The following is a 20,662-nucleotide window of genomic DNA, read 5'->3' as shown; positions in this document are numbered from 1 at the left end:
GGGCAGTCTGCATTTAAATTCCCCATTATATTTATATCTGGTTGGCACTACCAGTTCTTTATGTTTGTATAAGTGGGGAATAGAAGTCCTCTGTAAAACTATCTGCTGTGGCACTGTCTGGGACTACAAGTGAATTCTGAAGGAGAATTTTTGAGATTTGTGCATTTGAAAGCCTTAACTTCCAAGATATTGGGACATACAGGTTTAGAGATTCTAAATGTAAATGTCTCTTGTTTATTATTTGACTTAACTAGGGAAGGAAGTACCAGTTGAATACGACATGAAGAAGCTAGTTTGGTAAGGACTGGGTTCCGAGTATTACGCCCTCTAGAGGTTTTGTTAATAATCTGGTACAAGGAGTTTTTGTTTATGAAATCTAACAAATTTTGGGTGTATCCAACTTCTGAGGAATAGCTGCTCCAGTTTCTTGATGAGTAGTTAAAGTCTCCCAAATAATGAAGCTCTTGTTTATAAGGGTTTTGTTAATTAAATTTAGGAACTAACATGATTGTCAGGGTACATAGCATGTGTCCTGTAAAAGGCTATAAGATGATAGTTGGATTTGTTTAATGTGATTTGGAATGCAATGAGTTCCATTTGTGGGTCTCTGGAAATCTGTGTAGAAGTGAATTCCCTAACAAATATGGAAACATCACCACAGTTACCATTGGGTCTGAAGGCATAGAAGCTGCAAAACCTATTCCAATAGGAGTGCTTTCTTAGCATTTACACCACATTTCAGTAATTATGTAGCCATAGATGTGATCCAAATGCAGGACAGCCTCAAGGCCTGGCATTTTGTTGTGGAAACTTCTAGCATTAAGCAGTGCTGCCTTAATGTGGTCCTATTTTGAATTTGCTACATTACATTGGGATGCCCATCAGCTGCGCACTGCCTAAAAAGGCACTATGGGAGCAGCAAATACTTTAGTCAGTAAGCAGAAGCCCTTGGACTAAGAGGTGCAGGCCATCTCTGGCAAAGCAAGTAGGACTGCCGAGCATCTTGTCCCATGCTGACACATGCTGGATCCTTCTGGAATGACACCAATAATTTTGTCAATTGTTGAAGCCAGTTATCATTTTTTATACTTAGGCATCAGATGAGCGAGAACTAGGGACTGTTGTGTGGTGACAACAGCAGATATCAAATCAAGTTTTCTGTTTTAACAATACATTATATGTAACAAGCACGACTGATTGTTGTCTTTATTTCAGGCACTGAGGCTGCAGACTCTCTAGTCAATGGTTTTCTTTATTTCAGTTAGACAGCTTGCTGTTTCTGTATCCAAGTGCCTGCTGTCTGTTTCTAGGTAAGATGTGAACCAATTCATAGATAGAGGATCGAGTGAAAGGGATTTCAGTATGTGTAGAAGGAGTTGGTGATTAACCATGTCAAAAGTTTTAGATAAATCAATGAAGACTGCAGAGGAAAGAATATTTTTGTTGCGGTTTTTGTTGATACAGTTTGTGAAGGATAGTAGGGCAGTGGTAGTACTGTGGAAGGGTCTGAATCCATGTTGACAGTTGACAGTTGGCAAGTAGATTGTTATGGAGAAGGTGGTTAAGTAGTTGCTTATGGATGCACTTTTCCATTACTTTTGCAAGAGGGGATAGTAGAGCTATAGGACAAAAGTTAGAGAAGTCATTGGAGTTCCCCCTTTATGTAGTGGGATGATATGAGAAATTTTCCAGATAGATGGGATAGTTCCTTCACTTATGGATCTATTTATCAGAATGGAAATGGGATAGGCAATGGCTTTAGCTCCTTTTTGCAGGAATTCTGCTGGGAGTTTGTCAGCTGAGGGGGTGGTAGGTTTTAATTTTTGGAGAAGGGAGCAAATAGAGGAAGTAGACACTGGTTGTAACTGAAATGATGGGGGTGGGTTTGTAGTAGAAGTAGGCAGATTTGAGGTATCAGGAGATAGGTGGTTAGCAAGAGTTTGGATGGCATCTGTGAAGAAAAAACTGAAGGCATTAACTGTTTGTGTGGGATTCTCAGGGTTAGAGTCTTGTGGGTTGGGCATGATATATTGGCCTGGGTATATAAGTTTGTTAATGCTAGTCCAAAATTTTCATGGTTCCTTGTGGGAGGTTTGTTGTAATTGGAGATAAAAGTTCTTTTTGTCTAACAGGATGGCTTTTTTTGTATTATTTGTATGTTGCCTAAAGGTTTGGTGATCTGTAGGATTCTTAGTAGTACGCCATTTTGCCCAAGATTTGTTTCTGAGAAGGATTTTTTGCCTAGTATTATTAGAGAGCCAAGGGGCTGGTTTTGCTTTATTTCTAATAGAGTGCATTGGGGCATGGTGGTCCAGGATGGTTAAGAATGTGGAATTGAAGTATACTTCTGCTTCATTTAGAGGGAGAGATTTTAATGGTGACCAATTACATTGTTTGAGTTCTGTTTGGAAAAGTTCTGGGTTAAATTGCTTTTTGGAGTGTACTGTTCTGAAAGTGTTAGGGGAAGTTAGGTTGGTTTTATGTCTGGTAATATAGTTAGTGAATGGTCACTTAGGTCATCTGGAAGGGTTCCTGCTGTATAGGTTTGATGAGGAGTATTAGTCAGTATCCAGTCCAAGGTACTTTATTTGTTATTGAGTCTATTAGTTCTGGTAAGGGAGTTAATAGTTTGTGAGAAGCCATAAAGGTTAATATGGGTGGTGGGGTTTGTATTACTACAGGAATTCCAATCAATATTAAAGTCCCCTAGGACTATGGTTTCTTGTGGGAGATTAATAGAAAGCCAGTTAAGGATATACTTGAGTGTACTAATGTTATTTTCTGGGGGAAGATATATACAGATGATATTTGTGGCTTTACATGTGTTGACCTGAAATTTGGAGATTATTTCAGCACTATTGTCCAAAGGTGAGTTAAGATTTACAGTGCTAACTTGTAGCTCTGCTTTATAGAGGATTGCTTCCCCTCCTCCCTTTTTGGCTGTGCAATCAAGTCTAATGATATTGTAACCAGGTGGGGTGATTTCATTGTCTTTAATGGTAGGTTTTAGCCATGTTTCTGATAAACATAGGATGTCAAATAGGTGGACATCTAGGAGGGCATGAACTTGAGCAATTTTATTGCAAATACTGCGTATATTAAGATGCGCTATAGAGAGTGAGTTGGAAGGTTTTGTAGGTGGTAGGGTACTAGTTTTGTATTGGTTGCAGTTTTCAGTGGTAAGGGTAGAGTTTGGGCCAGGGTTAGGATGAATGTCCCCATCTAGTAAGGAGTGGAGGAGTGTTAAGTGTTTAGGCTGGAGAGGCTTACCATAATAGTCAAATAATTTTCTAGTTTTTAGGTTGGTGTACTTAATGTGTACTAGTCTGTGATATTTGGCTAGTAGGTAGCCGGGTTTGCAAATGAAGTTTAGGAAGTTTGGAGAGATAACTAATGTTGGTGTTGAAGTGTGTTTGGAGGGGAAGAGAACGGTAGAGTAAAGTGGTTGTTCATAGGAGGTTAAGAGATAGGTAGTGGTTAGAGGAGGTAAGAGTGAGACCAAGATTAATAGTTGTAATTGGTATGGGATGATTGATATAGACATTATATTGGTTTGTGAGGTGGGAGAAAACTGGGAGGTAGGTTTTATAAGCAGGTAGGAGATATGTCAGTAGGTGGGGTATTATACCAAGGAGGGATGAAAGTTAATGTATCAGTGGGTGTGTTGTGAGAATGGGGGCTGGGAGTGCTAATGATGTGATTTGTATGATTGGAGTAGGTGTAATGGGGGGGTGTCTTTAGAGGAATAAATGTAGGAGCACTGGGAGAGGGTGGAAATTGGAGGCAGGGTAGGGGAGCGGAGTGAAGACTTATTGAAGAATACTATTTTGTCAGCTTTGACTATTAAGCCTTAACAGAACTTATTTCTTCACTGAAAGAAAAATAAGACTGAATTTCTTTCCCTAGTCATGATTTTTGTTTTGGCCATCATAAAACCAAATGTTTTGAGATAAAACTCTAAAATGTATTTCAGAGCATCTAGAACTCCGTGTTTCTGGGTCCACCCAAACCACTGATTTAATTTGATTATTTCCTCCATGGTTATTACAATGTAGCCTTTACCCAGTTGCAGTATGTTAAAATGATTCAGGAAAAAACACAGAGATAAAATGAAGTGTAATATAAAATGTAGAAAACAATATAATCTGGAGTAGGGAGGAGTGTAGAGCACTTTAGCTATGGTGTGGAGAATGTGGACAGTAGAGCACCATGAAGTCCTTTGCCCAGGGCTCTCTTTCACCTAAGGCCATCCTTGTAGTGGCTGACAATAAGTATTTTCTTACACATGGCATGTTGTGGAACAATAAGTTCACACCTCTAGAATATAATATCTCAAGACAATTGCAGTGGAAAATACAAATTACCTTTCACAAATTCATATATAAGGCAATACATACTTCCATTCCCAGGTTGAGGTACTTACAGGCAGAACTGAAGATAGGTCAAGGTACTTTCAGGCAGAATTGAAGATCTGAGAAGATACTAACTTAATTTCTATAATATTTAAATGCCAGTACAAAAATAGAATGTGCAAGGTACAGAATGGGATGTCTTAAGCAATATTAAATGTTAAGATTTTAATGGTGACATTAAAAAAGTCTATATATTGCATATAGTTCCAAGAATTTTGCATATAAGTATATGTAATATGATTCACATATGGACTAATACATTACATTACAATATTGCCAGGTTCACTTAACTTAAAAAAAAAAAGAGTCCCATAAAAATAAAACTTAAAAAATCTATACTTGTTGGTTGTTTTAAGTTATGTTTCTTTGACAAGTTTCACCAAGGGGTCTATGTAACATAAATGTGTCTCTCTGCAATTAATTCATTTATCTACCACAACCATCTATTCTACTCACAAAACTGAATGAGAAGGTTGCAGAGGTTCTTTCTTTGTATTTGATTTTGCAGTGGAACACACTGCCACCAGAACTTTTAAACAATTATAATGGATCTGGATCATCATTTTACTAATCCATGGGGGACTCAGTCAGACTCACAGGCTGAGAGGATGAGCTTAGGATCATATAAATCCAATAATTACTGTGAACACAATGAGTTGCTGCTTAGAATTTTTTTTCAGTGTGATCATTCTAAATGCTTGCTAAATGTCCAGGACCTAGTGGGTAAAATAATGATAAATCCCTAAAGCAGCTATACCACTAATTAGCTAACACAGTGTTGCTTGGCAACTCAATGTTTAGATCCAGACTCTTTTATCATTTTTATTGTCCATGTGTTTCTGTTAGAAAGTCAACCATGCTGTGATCACGTGACAGTTTACCTGATGCAAAATGAAGGACACATTTCAAACACATAATGCATGCATAACAAAATAAATAATATTTATTTATTACAGGAAATAAATATACTTACATGAAACTGGATTTGCGAATAACTTCCACTATCCATATGTAATGTTTCATAACGGGAAGGAACTGACAGGAGTTCCCATTCTCCATCAGTCAAAAATTTTGGATGATTATTTGCAATTTCTTCTTGAGATCTCCACAAGGCAAGGTCAATATCACTCACTAAAGATGTTGCATATAAGAAGTACAGTTAACATGTCTAAATCTTGCTATGAACTAACATATCTCTCTGTTGAATCAACATGCTACATTGTAATAGATGTAAACACTGGAAATACATGAATCTAATTTAAGCCATACAATTTAATATAATGTATTTTGATCATCTGTAGAATGTAGCTACTCTGATGTAGATAATCACTTATTTTTAAAATCATAAACAATCAAAGTAATTAATTAATTGCCTCAAAGGTTAATAAATTAGATAAGGTTTGTTTGGAAGTGAGGAAAAAAATAAATAAAACTTGACCAACTTTCATTTACTGTCATTAATTTTAAAACTTAAGCTAATTAAATCATTAGTGAGTTGAGGTGTATTGAGGACTGAGATAACAATGATGTTTTTATTATATGTGAGACATGCTTTAGCCTTGATGTCTCTCTACTAGTTTATTATGAGATGTACGTTAATAACAAATTTTGAAAAACACAAAATGTTGGCGCAGTACCCATAGACATACATACAGTAAACACTGGTCAAAATTACTATAAAATAACAACTGATGACTTGTCCGTTTAACTCAACACTTATATGATGTGAAATGTCACATTTCTAACAACTTACACACATCTTGCATTCCAGAGCACTTTCTGAAAAATAAACTTACAGGAATAAGTTAAACAAATGTAAATATTTTGTGAACAGTAAAAGCTATTAAAGCTGTACAAATAGCAAGCTATCAGTAAGAAGAATTCTTTACAGTGATAATAGTCAGTACATTCATAGTCTTTAGTTTGTGTAAAACAATGGCAGCTGTTAGCTATTTTACAGCCTGAGCTCACTGCAGCTTAATATGCTGCCATGAAATGGCGGACTCATTTTTCATTGGGAATTACCTGTACTTTAACACCCTGCTGGCGAATGTTCATTCTCCAGTCAGAGTGGTGGTGTATAGGTTGCCCATTCTCTAATATATTATAATGCACACAAAGCCCAAATTATATTTTGTCTAACTTTCCCAAACAAAGTTTCGTATGTTGAAACCTGTACAGACTAGATATATATTGCTACAATATTTTTGTTTAGCAGGCATAAACTTTCACGTGACAACAACAAATCCATCTATAAGTGCATATTTATTGGGAAATTTACAGAAATATGAAAACATGCTTAATTGTGTAATCAGCTGAACAAAAAATACTAGATAACTGTCAAGATGTGCAACGTATAGTGCAAATATGAAAGACAGTTTTCTTCAACCACATCTAAAGTTTCACCTAAAGTCATACGGTAGTTTGTAAGTCATTTGTTTTTTGAGATATTAGTGTATATGGAAATATTTCCTATTTTAGTAATTACTAGCACACAACTAGCAATATTTCCACAATAATGTGATTTAAACCAGCACTGACAGTGAACTGTCCTGTCTACCACATTGGTGTTTCACACCATATACTTCAATAACATATAGGTCTCTCAGTTATGAAAATATGAACATAAATATAAAAATATAAATAAGTGACAAAGATTAATTTATTGACTGTAGGACATTTTAGGCTAACAATTTTAGTGTCATTTGTGAATAACTTCTTGCCCTTTCTAATACTGCCTATTATTAGCTGGTAAGTCACTTGGTTAATAAAGCCAGACCCAAAAAAGTTCTGGACACCAAAAAGAGGTTATTGTTTCTTTCGGCTTTTTCCGGTTAGGGGTCGCCACAGCAGAACTCCGGTCCGCTAATGATTGGTAGTAGATTTTTACGTGCCGAGTTACCAGCCCTGATGCACAACCTTCAACGAAGGTACGCCCATTCACACATGTCTCCATGCAGAAGATGCTCTAGCTGAGAATCGAACCAGACAGCATCTTACTGTGAGGCGACAATGCTACCGCAGCACCACCAGCAGGACACCATAAAGAGGTATGAGTGTGAATTGGAACTATACAAAAAAAGGCATTATAGGCTTTTATAAAATCTCAAATTTAGCACCTGATCAGAGAAATGTCATTCTGACATCTGTTTTTAGAGAATTAAATAGTCAGTATCACTTAACGGTTGGGTATTTTTATACTGACTGGAAATTAAATAGTTCTAGCAAGGCAGTGACATTGAATTCCTGGATACTGTATCTAAGACTACCCTATATTCAAAATGTGTTTTTTTAATAATAGGTTCAAAAATCTTAGATATTATACTATCTTATCCAGGCACTAAAGTACAGTTTATTCAACTCCTCCACTAGGAAATTATGTTCATACTGATATTATATTTAATATTGTTTTACATTGTGTAATTCATCCAGCTAAGTAAGTTATGAAACTTTACAGAACAGATTATGGTTATATCTGTAAGTACTGGAGGAGTTTTCATGTGGTGATCAGGTTGTGTCATGTTATTTTAAATGATACATTTGTTTTAATGCTATAACTACTGTGATCACAGATCATATACCACTGGTTAGACTTAAAACTCTTGTGTTAATAAACTGCCTTGGTGGAGTACACTAACTACACTAGATAGGTTACTATAGTAGGAAGCTCATCAGTTGTAGCAAGCAGCTTGCTGCAGTTACAGTTCACTTATTCATTGGAACTGCTCAAGATGCCAGATGACCTAGCTCCAAGTCTGATGTGCATATTTGGGAAGCTCTTTAAAAAATTATAATAATGTTAATGCCATCAAATTTAATATACATCATGTTAAGCAACATTGTTATTCTAATGAGCATTGTTGTATTTCTAACATATGTCACTGTTATATACCAGTGACTAAATCACACAGCATAGTTTCCAAGTAAATGCAGTTGGCTTGGATTTCTATAAAACCTCTGATGATGTGTATCATGATATGCTTGTTGACCAGTTTAGAGTACAAAGTCAGTGTAAAGACTATCAGCTGGATTATTTACTGGTTAAAATATTGGATCTTTCAGGTGAAGGTAAAAAAAAGTTTGCTTAGATCTATAGCATATATGCTACAGTTATCTGCTCTGTGTCCTCTCTTTATTTAATCTAATCATGATGTTACTGCCAATTATAAAACCTATTATATAGTTGCACATGGCTCTAAAATTTACAAGTTTTGCAGGCCTTGTTTTACCAGAGATACGCGTGAAGTAATTAGATCTGAAAAATATTAGAGACAGATATTTCTATACTTCAGAATTTTGTTATCAGGCTATTAGATAATTTAAATATTTAGGACTTGCAATAAATACAGAACACTGTTTAAGACTTAGATCTGTTCTCTTAAAATGTTAGTAGTATCTTTACACAAAAAGTTAAGTACTACTTGTCATATTCAGTTAGAAAGATTACTCAAGCATATTTGCTTTTCAAAACTGGACTATCTGTCATTTCCTTCAGTATTTGTAATGTTGCTTATTTTCACAGACCAGACTGTAGAGGTTTACTGCTGGTACAAACTTTATTCACTTCACCGCTGTACACTATATAAAAACATTAAATACATTTTATTATTTTATGATAATATTTCTTTTAGGGAATTATTAATTTAATTGTAGATGCCAAGAATCATGTGTTTTGGACTTGGAGTGTTTTATAACTATATATGATATGATATAGGTGCTACATGAGAGGGATCCAGGGTCTGAGGTACAACTAATGGTCACAGCAGAGTCACCCCACTTACTGCTGAGACAAATTGCTAGCCTGCTGTGGTAGCAATTGCTGTTTGCTTACCTTTTTCTTTTTGTGGTTGGAAGAAACAAAAACAATGGGACTGATGGTTTATTCGAAGGGCGAGCCAAAAATGGTGTCTCTTTCCCCAGGGAAAACAAGCAGCCAAAGCTGGTAACATTTTAAAGTCTGTAAAAGTCACTTTTTTCACATAAAAACACAATAAAAAAACACTTTGCTAGCCCCAAAAAATAAAATAAACACAATTTATCACAGAAAAAATGTTTTTCAATTAGTTTAAACAACTTTTAAACTGGCAGAAAAAAAGAGCAATCTCATTTAAAAGTATAATACAATGCAATCATGACAGTCTATTAAAACCAAACACCTAGCTTTAAAATTAATTTCCTGAACAGAAAAGTGTAATTAAACAAATATTATTTTTAAATGGAAATTTTTTTACCCTAAAGGGAACTTATCTGGCCAGCAAAGGAACAGCACAAGCTGACCATTGATTGCCAAAACCCCAGAGGAGAGTACTCATAGGTAGCATGAAAGTTACTCTGAAGGGCTTGGTACACAAACTTGTCTTTTTAGTTAGCTCAGCATGAGCTGCCTGACAGTTTGGGCATGTGGAAAGTACCCTGAAGCTTTGGAAGCTGGCCAGCTGTTATATCCTTGACAGGATACAATCCATGTAGCTTAGGCTACTGCAGCAGTGACCAACTATGATGAATGTTGACAGTTGCCACAAAGATAAAAACCTGGTGAGTTTTATGACTTGCATAAACTGAAAGTTTTATATTTTTTAATGTGTTAACTGTGTCTGATATATGGATCTACTGCATTTGGTTGAAAATGATTTCAGGCAGCCCACTTCACTGAAAGCTCATTTGACTGAAAGCTCATTTGGTCGAATTTCATTTGGTCGAAAATTAAATACAGCCTCTGCCCCACTGCATTGTGACACTGGAGTGAAAATATTAAGTAAGGGGGTGGGGCACATAGCCCCACACATAATTGTAGTATATTCACTGTTATATAAAGGTGTATCCATTAAAAATACATTGATAAATATATGTTCGGTAAAAACTATTTGCAAAATGTGGGGGGCTGCGCCCCCCCCACACACACACACACACACACACACCCTTACTTAATATTCTCACTCCAGGGTTGCACTGCAGTGGGGCAGGGGCTGTATTTCATTTTCAACCAAATAAAATTCGACCAAATGAGCTTTCAGTGAAGTGGGCTGCCTGAAATCATTTTCGACCAAATGAAATTCGACCAAAGAAAGTATATATATATATATATATATATATATATATATATATATATATATATATATAGATAGATACACACATACATACACACAGATATATATATATATATATATATATATACACACACACACACACACACACACACACACACACACACACATATATATATATATATATATATATATATATATATATATATATATATATATATATATATATATATGGGTCTACTTCTAGATCCTGAATTACCATAATGTCAAATTTCACAATATCGAGACCAGACATCCAAGTTGTTAGAATACCGAAAGTGTATTTGTTCGAGTTTCAAAATATAGAAATTTGTATAGTTACATATTATGTGTGCTGTTGAGTGGATGAAATAGTTTAATATAGATAATGTAGTTGAGGGGATGTGTGCTTACCTTTGCAGGGTAACATGCTTGTCTTTTTTTTTAAATATGCCATGGAATTCTTTTGCAGTTCCTGCTCAGTGTGGTTGTAGTACACATGCGTAGCCCACTGGTTGATTGTAGCACAGGTGTGGGCATCCCTTGGGTATTTACACTTTCTAGTCAATGTGGTGTGATCTCAGACTTAGTATATTTAGTATGCAGGGGTGTGGATGGTGCAGGGGTGGCATAGCCCCCTGCAAAAATATAAAACAATATTTTATATTGCTTTGCGGTAGTTGGATGGTGGGTTTCATTAGGGAGGGGGTTGTTATTTTGTTCCCGGTTCAGCTAACATTAGCAGTACATTCCTTTGTGTCAATTTACATACTGGAAGTTCTTTTAGTAATTTAATTGTAATAATTAAGGGGATATTAACCTGCTTAAGAGTTTTTTTTTTCATTTTTTGTTAGTCTTCGATGTTTTGATAGTCGGCATTGTGAACTTACTATATTTTGCGGATTTGAGTTGATAGTTTCGATATTATGAAATTCGACATTATAGTAATTTGGGATCTAAAAGTAGATCCAGATATATATATATATATATATATATATATAAACTCCAAACTAAGAAATAAACCAGGAAAACAAAAAAATAACGGTACCAACTGCAGTCAGGGTAAACGTTCTTACAAACTTCTTTACTTGGTTAGCGCTTTCATGCAGATGCTCTCCGCACTTCTTCAGACAAGTATACAAACAAGTATTGCAGTTTATATAATCACGTTCATAATTAATTCATTAAACAATTAACTACAATTACTTTAAAGTGAATCAAATTTGACAATTTAAACATATACAATACTAAAATCTGTTCAGAAAAATCAATGTCTAAACATTTTTTACATACATAGTACTAAAATTGTATACAAATACCAACACCATACTATAAATGTAATATAAAATACATAAAATACTTATTCACAAGGATAATTTGTAATTCTGTTTAAATTTTTAAATTTTTATGTACTTTTTTTAAAAAATATATACTTTAATTATTTAATGTATATTATATGAATATAATAAATTATCAACTTAAAGTTTCCTGATGTTTTGAATCATTAAAACAGGTTCAATAGTAAATGACATTAACTCCTTTATAATTTCTACCTTAAAATGGCCTTAAGTTTTAACAGGCATTTAATCGAGCAAGACTCATTGAGACCTGGATACACTTGGGCATTGGTTTTAAGTTGCCACAATAGTTCTTGTTCCTCTAACACCAAATTCCAGGGGCCCCCTCTCTTATCTTTTTTAATGTGTTGGACCACCATGAATAAAAATTTATGGTCCGTGTACATTATACTGTGTCTTGCTAAAGCATTAAAGGTGTTATTCTTAGTAATAGCATACAAGTGTTCATATATGCGTTGTCGCAGTGGCCGCTCAGTTTTGCCGAAGTAAAACGCATTACAAGATTGACATAATGCTACATAAACTACGCCTTCTGTTTGGCAGTTATATTTGCCATTAATATAATACTTTTCTCCTTTAATGCTAAAAGTAGATCCAGTTTGGATATATTTACAATAATGGCAAAAGCCACATTTGAACATCCCTTTTGTTGTTAAATGCTGTTGTAGGGGTCGTTCCAACAAGGTTTTGAGACATGGTGTTCTTTTAAATACCATTCTTGGTTTAAGACCACAAATTTCACTACATAGTGTATCTTGTGTAATTAATTCCCAATTTATATTTAAGACATTTTTAAATTCAAGAATATGTTGATTAAATTGGGTAATCATACATATTCTATAATTAATAGGATCTTGGTTGCTAGCCATCATGATTGGTTGCTCCTGAATGGATTGACTCACTATATCATTAGCTGGTATAACGGTGTTCTGGTGGATTAAAAGAGGTGGGAGTAAACCATTGTGACGTTTAAGTTTAATTTCCTTAATCAAGTCATTGATAAGTTTACTTGGGTAACCTCTATTTAGGAACATCTGTTTAAGCAATTCACATTCTTTGTTAAACAGATAATCATTTGAGCACATTCTTGTGGCCCTCACCAATTGTCCTTTCACGATACCTCTTTTCTGTGTGTACGGATGGTTACTAGTAAAATGTAATAATGAGTTACTGTATAATTTTTTTCTATATATACTAGTAACAAAACACTTTTTATCAAGATCTTTACTAATTGAGATATCTAGAAAGTTAATTAATTCCTTATCCAACACAAAAGAAAATTCCAAAAAAGAAGTGAAAGAATTCATATTGTGCATCAATATATTGATTTGTTCTTCATTTCCTTTTACTATCATGAAAATGTCATCCTGGTATCGCGTATACCATACGACTATTTCCTTAAAAGTAATATCATTGAACAAAAAAGTTCTTTCCCAGAACGCCATAACAGAATTGGCGAATGTACCGCCACAGAGGGAGCCCATCGCTACCCCTGTTTTTTGCAAGTAAATCGTGTCTTTAAATAAGAAATAATTATTGCTCAACACCAGTTCTAATAATGCAATTATTAAGTCAATCTCAGAACCATTGATACGTTTAAGCAAAAGCAGATCCCTGACCCATTCAATGCCTGTATCCTGCGGGATAACCGTATACAAGTTTGTAACATCAGCTGTAACGAACATATAATCATCATGGAAGGGAATTGTATTAAGATTTTTTAAAAACATGCCATGAATCGATGCAAATCTGTGATTCACTTTCTAAGATACTTTTTAATTTTTTGTCGACCCATTTGGCGCAGGCATAAGTTATAGATTGCCTGCCGTCAATAATGGGTCTAAAAGATGGGTTAGACAAACCCTTATGGAGTTTGGGAACACCGAACATTATAGGCACACGGGGGGCTACCATGTCAAGATAATGGTATAAGTCAGAAGTAAGACTACCATCTATGAACATGCCATTCAGAGTGTTCTTAATTTTATAAAGAGCTTGGTTAAGCTCATTTCTAGATATAACTTCATAGTTCACAGAAGCTAACATTGTTTGCATGCGTCTATTATACTCTGCTTCGTACATCAAGACTGCTCCCCCTCCCTTATCGGGTTTCATAACCCTAATCTGATGACTTTTCACTGTTTGTATCATATGTTTAAAATACATATCACCTTCTTGAAAATTTTTACATTTGTTGTACAGTCCCCTAAAATGCATTTCAGAAACCTTTTCGAATGCTGCTATATGAGTATTAAGTGGAGGGTTATATGTGCTAGGCACCCTTTCATCGTTTAATATAACAGCATTACCTCTAAACATGGTGTTTAAGTTCAGTTTACGAGTATAAAGTTTAAGGTCACATAATATACGAGCTAAATTAAGATTACTAGGCAAAGCAAAATTAAAGCCTTTGGCTAACAAATCAATAAATTCATGTTCAGGAAAAAAGGCAGTATAATTATACACCTTAAAGTCCCTACTGGTGTTATGAACAATTATAGGCATACCATGTGAAAAGTCAATCATTTCTTGCGGCGGTTGTAAAATTTCCTGTTCTGGGTCTTCTTGTTGTTCTTGAACGAGTTGGAGTTCTGATAATTCCGCTGTTGGTGAAAACCCGAAGACGAACTAGGTATGTCTCTGTTAGCGTCATTTTGGCTTTGTTGTTGTTGTTTTTCATGGATTCTTTCACTCCTTCTAGGTCCCGGAATAGCTTCTCCATTGTGTAGTTGTGAATCCATTGTAAGTGAAGGAAACTCATCTAAGTCAATGTCTGAGCTCTGGTCGTTGTTACTATTAAAGTTAAAGTTTAAGTTTGAACGAGAAGCCACCTGGGATTGTACCATTGTGTTATACAAGAGGGGAGGGTCGGGATATGCCATGTTCTTATTATAAGCTATTTTATCCCTGTTTAATTTACGCTTTTTTGTTTCATTAATTTTGTTCAACAATGAATTGATGGTAATAAAGATACGCCCAAAGTCATATTCATAACTGTGAAAGTCCTTGTCATCTTTAATCTCTTTTTCCAATATCTCAAGTTGTGTTTTCAGGTCAATCATTTGGTTGTTGTATGCTCCGATAAGCAATTCCAAAAAGTTGAGTCCTTGCTGGTTAAAGAACTGAATTAACTGTTTGTGGAAAACGGAATCTTTTATGACTCCCGAAGGATATTTCCACTGCCTTAATCCCTTCGGCACAATGCTCTGGTTGATGCATTCACGAAAATAAATTGTTTCCGCTTGCAATTTCTTGTATTTTAAAAGAACTGAATCAAATTCTTTTAATCTTGAAACAATATTATGACCACTAGCAAGTTCATTTTGGTCAACATTACTAGTTTGGGTATCATTACTGTGAAATATGTTATCTGGTGCTTTAATAAATTCAATTAACGAAGGAGTTTTGTTAACAGACATATTGGTTCTTACATTTGGTAAAATATTAGCTCCGTTCAAGTTAGGTTCATTCCTTACTGGTTGAGCATTAGGAATATTGTCAGTTGAGTTACAAGATGTATTCAATTGCTCAACAGTGTTAACATCCGATACAGACCTCAAAACAAGTGGGGTCTGTAAAAAACTGACTCCTGTTCTCGGCCGAACTGCCGGTGTAGTCTCAGGAAACCGAGTGTTGAATTGAGTTGCCAAATCGTCCACACGCTGAGTGAGACGTTGAATTAAAGCCGTTAGGTTGCCATCTATTCTGCTGTCTTCATTGAGAGGCGACCCAGCTTCGGTGTTGGTTAAGAACGTAACAAGTGGCTGCGATGGTTGGATGCCGCTATTATTAGCCATAAACTCCAAACTAAGAAATAAACCAGGAAAACAAAAAAATAACGGTACCAACTGCAGTCAGGGTAAATTTTTATTCATGGTGGTCCAACACATTAAAAAAGATAAGAGAGGGGGCCCCTGGAATTTGCTGTTAGAGGAACAAGAACTATTGTGGCAACTTAAAACCAATGCCCAAGTGTATCCAGGTCTCAATGAGTCTTGCTCGATTAAATGCCTGTTAAAACTTAAGGCCATTTTAAGGTAGAAATTATAAAGGAGTTAATGTCATTTATTATTGAACCTGTTTTAATGATTCAAAACATCAGGAAACTTTAAGTTGATAATTTATTATATTCATATAATATACATTAAATAATTAAAGTATATTTTTTTTAAAAAAAGTACATAAAAATTTAAAAATTTAAACAGAATTACAAATTATCCTTGTGAATAAGTATTTTATGTATTTTATATTACATTTATAGTATGGTGTTGGTATTTGTATACAATTTTAGTACTATGTATGTAAAAAATGTTTAGACATTGATTTTTCTGAACAGATTTTAGTATTGTATATGTCTAAATTGTCAAATTTGATTCACTTTAAAGTAATTGTAGTTAATTGTTTAATGAATTAATTATGAACGTGATTATATAAACTGCAATACTTGTTTGTATACTTGTCTGAAGAAGTGCGGAGAGCATCTGCATGAAAGCGCTAACCAAGTAAAGAAGTTTATATATATATATATATATATATATATATGTATATACATATACGATATATTCGTCGAAACTTCAGCAGTTCGAACACCATATGTCTGAACTGTGAAGTTCGAAAACTGATTATCGCGAAGACACAGAACACCGAATTCTTTCCCAGGGAAAGAATTCTGTGGGCCGTTTCTGTCGTTTCGCGATTTTCAGCACTGTGGTGGAAAGTTGTGGGTCAGGTTCAGGTAAGTGTGCGATTGTGTGGACGTTAGGGTTAAGGCACAGGTTAGGTGAGTTAGGGTTAGGGCGCGGGTGAGGTGGGTGTGCGATAGTGACAGACTTTAGGGTTAGGGCAGGATAGGTGAGTTAGGGTTAGGGCACGAGTTAGGTGAGTGTGCGATAGTGACGAACCTTAGGGTTAGTGTTTGGGTTAAGGTAAGTGGCTAGATAGTAGTGTATGTACAGTTTAGTGTAGGGTTAGATGTAGGATTTTAAGTGTATGTGTGTAGATTGCTGCTTTTTTGGTGTGCTTGTGTTTTGTGTGTGTTTCTTTAAACAGCGATTTTTTTTCCCTGGGAAAAAAATCGCTGTTCTAAGCCTTCGATGGTTTTGCAATTCAAGGTTAGAAGTTCAAACATATGGTGTTCAAACTTCTGCCGTTTCGACAAAGTGATATAGACCCTATATATATATATATATATATATATATATATATATATATATATATATAATATATATATATCTGGAGCGTTTCTCCCCGGGCCTCCGCTGAAAACAGGCTCTGTGGAACCTAGTCGGACATTCCCGGTCAACAAATGTTAAATAAATAAATAAATAAAATAAAAAAAATATATATATATATATATATATATATATATATATATATATACACACACACACACACACACACACACACACACACACACACACACTCGTGTGTGTGTGTATATATATATATATATATATATATATATATATATATATTTATATATATATAGAGAGAGAGAGACATGCACATGCAATATTTAAATATTGTAATAAATACTTTTTAAGGAGATAATCCCAGCAATAATTGATGTGCCAAATAAAATAACTAAAATATTATATAAGCATTATTTACAAGAAAGTAGCAAGTTTCTGTACAGTGCATGAACCAATGAATAAATTGTAGTAGGTTTTTAAAATGGTTATAATGTTTAACATGTTGGAGACTGGCACTGCATGTTGTACTAAACAAGTTAAGCCTGCACAGTGTGTTAACTGATTTGTATGATGTAGTGAGAACATTATAATCTCATAGAAGGCCATGCTGTTTAGTTAAATAGCAATTTTGACTTTTCACTGACTGTAAACCATTCAGAGTTGTACTATGCTGCATATGCATACAACTACAAGCATTTTCCTACTTTGTTCCTCTCAATGAGAATTGTAAACTTCTGATCCTAACATAGCTTAACAAGAATAGAATTCTGTTTGTTCTTCTCCTTCCTTAGAAAAGGCCATCTGTGCATTACCTTTCATTACTGTAACAATACCTTCTCAGTACTGTAACAGAATGCCCCAGACAGATTTTCCAGTCAGTCTCAGACTTCATATGTGCCATAGTCACTCCCATAATTAATTTAGTTTTCATTTTAGTTTTTTCTTGTATGCAGAACCTTTCAGATAAGCATACTCTTTTTACACAGTGTAGCTCTATGCACAGTAAAATGCTATGATAGCCACGGTTAACAAGATTCATTTGTAAATGGTCATGTAAAACAATGGATGACAATTTCTGACATTCCTAATTTACACTGTTTTATGCATTATGTGTCAAATTAGCTCAAAAATACAAATGATCATATCAAAAATGAGTGATACACAAGCCACCTAAACAGCAGGGCACAATCGTGTTTTGCCTGGGGAAGTTACCCCACCCCTTCTCCTTATATATACTAACTCAAAGATTATATGGACTCAGAAAAAGAACAAACTGCACACTAAAGTGCATTTTTCTTTTCAACTGTTTTTACTCAAGTGTGAGCTCTGTACTAGTACTACATTTAATTAAGGAAACAATACTTGGGACGTAAGACACCCAAGCAAATAAAACATTCAAGCTCTTGTCTTATGAGGAACTCAGTGAAGCCTCTTTAAGATGACAAAAGATATTCAGTAAAAAATTAAATGAACTCCTACCTTACCTTATTGGACCACAAGGAGCAACTATACTCACCTATCCAGCCTGCCTGGGTAATTCTTCACCTGAGTAACCAAACACCCTGGACTAAAAGCCTCAGAATATATTTTCTGCTCAAACCTATTATATACACTTTTGTTTTTCAACTCCTACCTTACCTTATTGGACCACAAGGAGCAACTATACTCACCTATCCAGCCTGCCTGGGTAATTCTTCACCTGAGTAACCAAACACCCTGGACTAAAAGCCTCAGAATATATTTTGTATGTCTCATAGTAATTCTATTCTATTTTATTTGCATATTTTAATCTTACACACCCTTAAGGTATACTAGATTAACTGTCAGTTTTTGCCAGCAGCCATATCCCCCTCCCCTCTAGTTTCTACCACTGCTGTACTCCACTGTCTCCACCTGCACCTCTGCAGCCCCCTATCTATTTTGCTTTTCTTAATAATCCTTCCTTCTCAATACCATTTTTCTCTTCTTTCTTTCTCTTCTCCTTACTGCAGAGATCTCTCTACACATTTAATACTAACTCTGGCCACTAGATGGCAGTCTTTACTCTCCACTGATTCTTTTCACCCTTCCTCTTCTTACCTCTTACCTTAACCCTTTTTAAGATTGTTGCACTCTTCTCCTTGACTACTTTCTTTTTCTCCCTGGATCTCTCTTCCTATTGTTTTACTTTACCCTGTTACCTTCCCTAGTTCTCCCTCTACACTTCTACCTTCTTTTCCTCCTCTATTTCCCACTCTATGCTTAATCATTGACTTAGCCCTTCTACCTATCTTCTTTCAGAAGTATTTGGTCTTCTTACTACATTTTCCTTTTTTTCTTATACCTTTCTGACCTCACTTACCTCCATTTCTGATTGTTTCCTCTCCTTCTCTCTTCTTCGGTTGGTTCTTCCCGCTCCCTACCCCCAATTCCCACCCACCCCCAGGGGTCCTACTCTTATACCTCTCTGAACACACCCCCTACTTCTTCCCTCCAATATCTTAGCCCTGCTCTTTCCCACTCCTCTGTTAACCACACCCCTTACCACCCCCTTCCCTCATACCCCATTCCATCCAATATCCCTCCCTTATATCTGACCTCACAGCTCTATACTTGGCTTGGCTTGGCTTCTACTTAATATTTATTTTTTTATTTTTCCTCTTACACTACCCTTTTGTACCCTCCAACTACCTCTTACTGACACTCTTCTACTCCTCCCTCTCCTTTAGGTTTTATAGCCTTTCCCCTATCTTATCCACTTCTAGTGCCTTCCTTAACTCCTACTCTAATACTCTCTAATTATGCCTCCCAACTTCCTTACTATGCTCACACTTACAATTTCACTCCTTACCATCCTGTTCTCTGCATACCTTCTTACCTTCTTTGAAAGCCCTCTTTCTGTCCACTCCATCTATCCCAACAAACACACCTCAACTCTCACACATACTTCTCCCATTTTACACTCCAACATTACTTTTAACACCAACCATCTCTTACCTAAATACCATAGACTCTCCCACCTTAAGTATGTCCATCCTACCAACAAGAAACTAAAACTACAAATCTTTCTAAAGAACCATGTAATAACCAAACCAAATCTTCCTACATTACAAGATGGAGACATCCACCCTAATCCTGGGCCAACTTATCCCTCTCCCAAAACTAATAGACCTAAAATCAATGACTCCCTCCTTATAGGACACCTTAACATTCATAGTATAAATAACAAAATAGCTCAATTACATGTCCTCCTAGATATCCATTCTTTTGACATTCTCTGCCTCTCAGAGACCTGGCTCAAACCAGATACAAAAGACACTGAGATCATACCCCAAGGCTATAGTATAATAAGACTTGACCGACCAAAACGTAAAGGTGGTGGAGTAGCAATTCTTTTTAAGAATCATCTTAATATCTCTACTCTTCCAGCTTATCTTACCACAGATTGCAAAGTAGAAGCCATCATAACAAAACTCCAGATAAACACCAAGAAATCCCTCTACATTATCTGCATCTACCTACCACCAGGAAACAACATTCCCATACTAGAACCCCTTCTTAGCTGGGTATCTACTACTTACCCTCAAGAAACTATAATTCTAGGTGACATCAATGTTGACTGGAACACTATCAATGCAGATAACCCCTCCTCTCATATG

At 35.5% G+C, this 20,662-nt stretch overlaps 1 protein-coding gene across 1 annotated transcript in view; it reads right to left on the bottom strand.

The window, feature by feature from the left end:
- The window catches only part of HTR3B (5-hydroxytryptamine receptor 3B), a 238,977-nt gene that overhangs the window by 170,691 nt on the left and 47,624 nt on the right, over positions 1-20,662 (bottom strand). The window contains exon 7 of the mRNA XM_044079463.1: positions 5,386-5,543. Coding sequence (XP_043935398.1) covers positions 5,386-5,543 — 158 coding nt within the window. The remainder of the gene's footprint in view (positions 1-5,385; positions 5,544-20,662) is intronic.

The sequence above is a fragment of the Protopterus annectens genome, chromosome 8.part0, assembly GCF_019279795.1.
Source record: "Protopterus annectens isolate FY-2018-M chromosome 8.part0, PAN1.0, whole genome shotgun sequence".
Classification (NCBI taxonomy): Eukaryota; Metazoa; Chordata; order Ceratodontiformes; family Protopteridae; genus Protopterus; species Protopterus annectens.
This window is presented reverse-complemented; position numbering and strand designations above follow the sequence as displayed.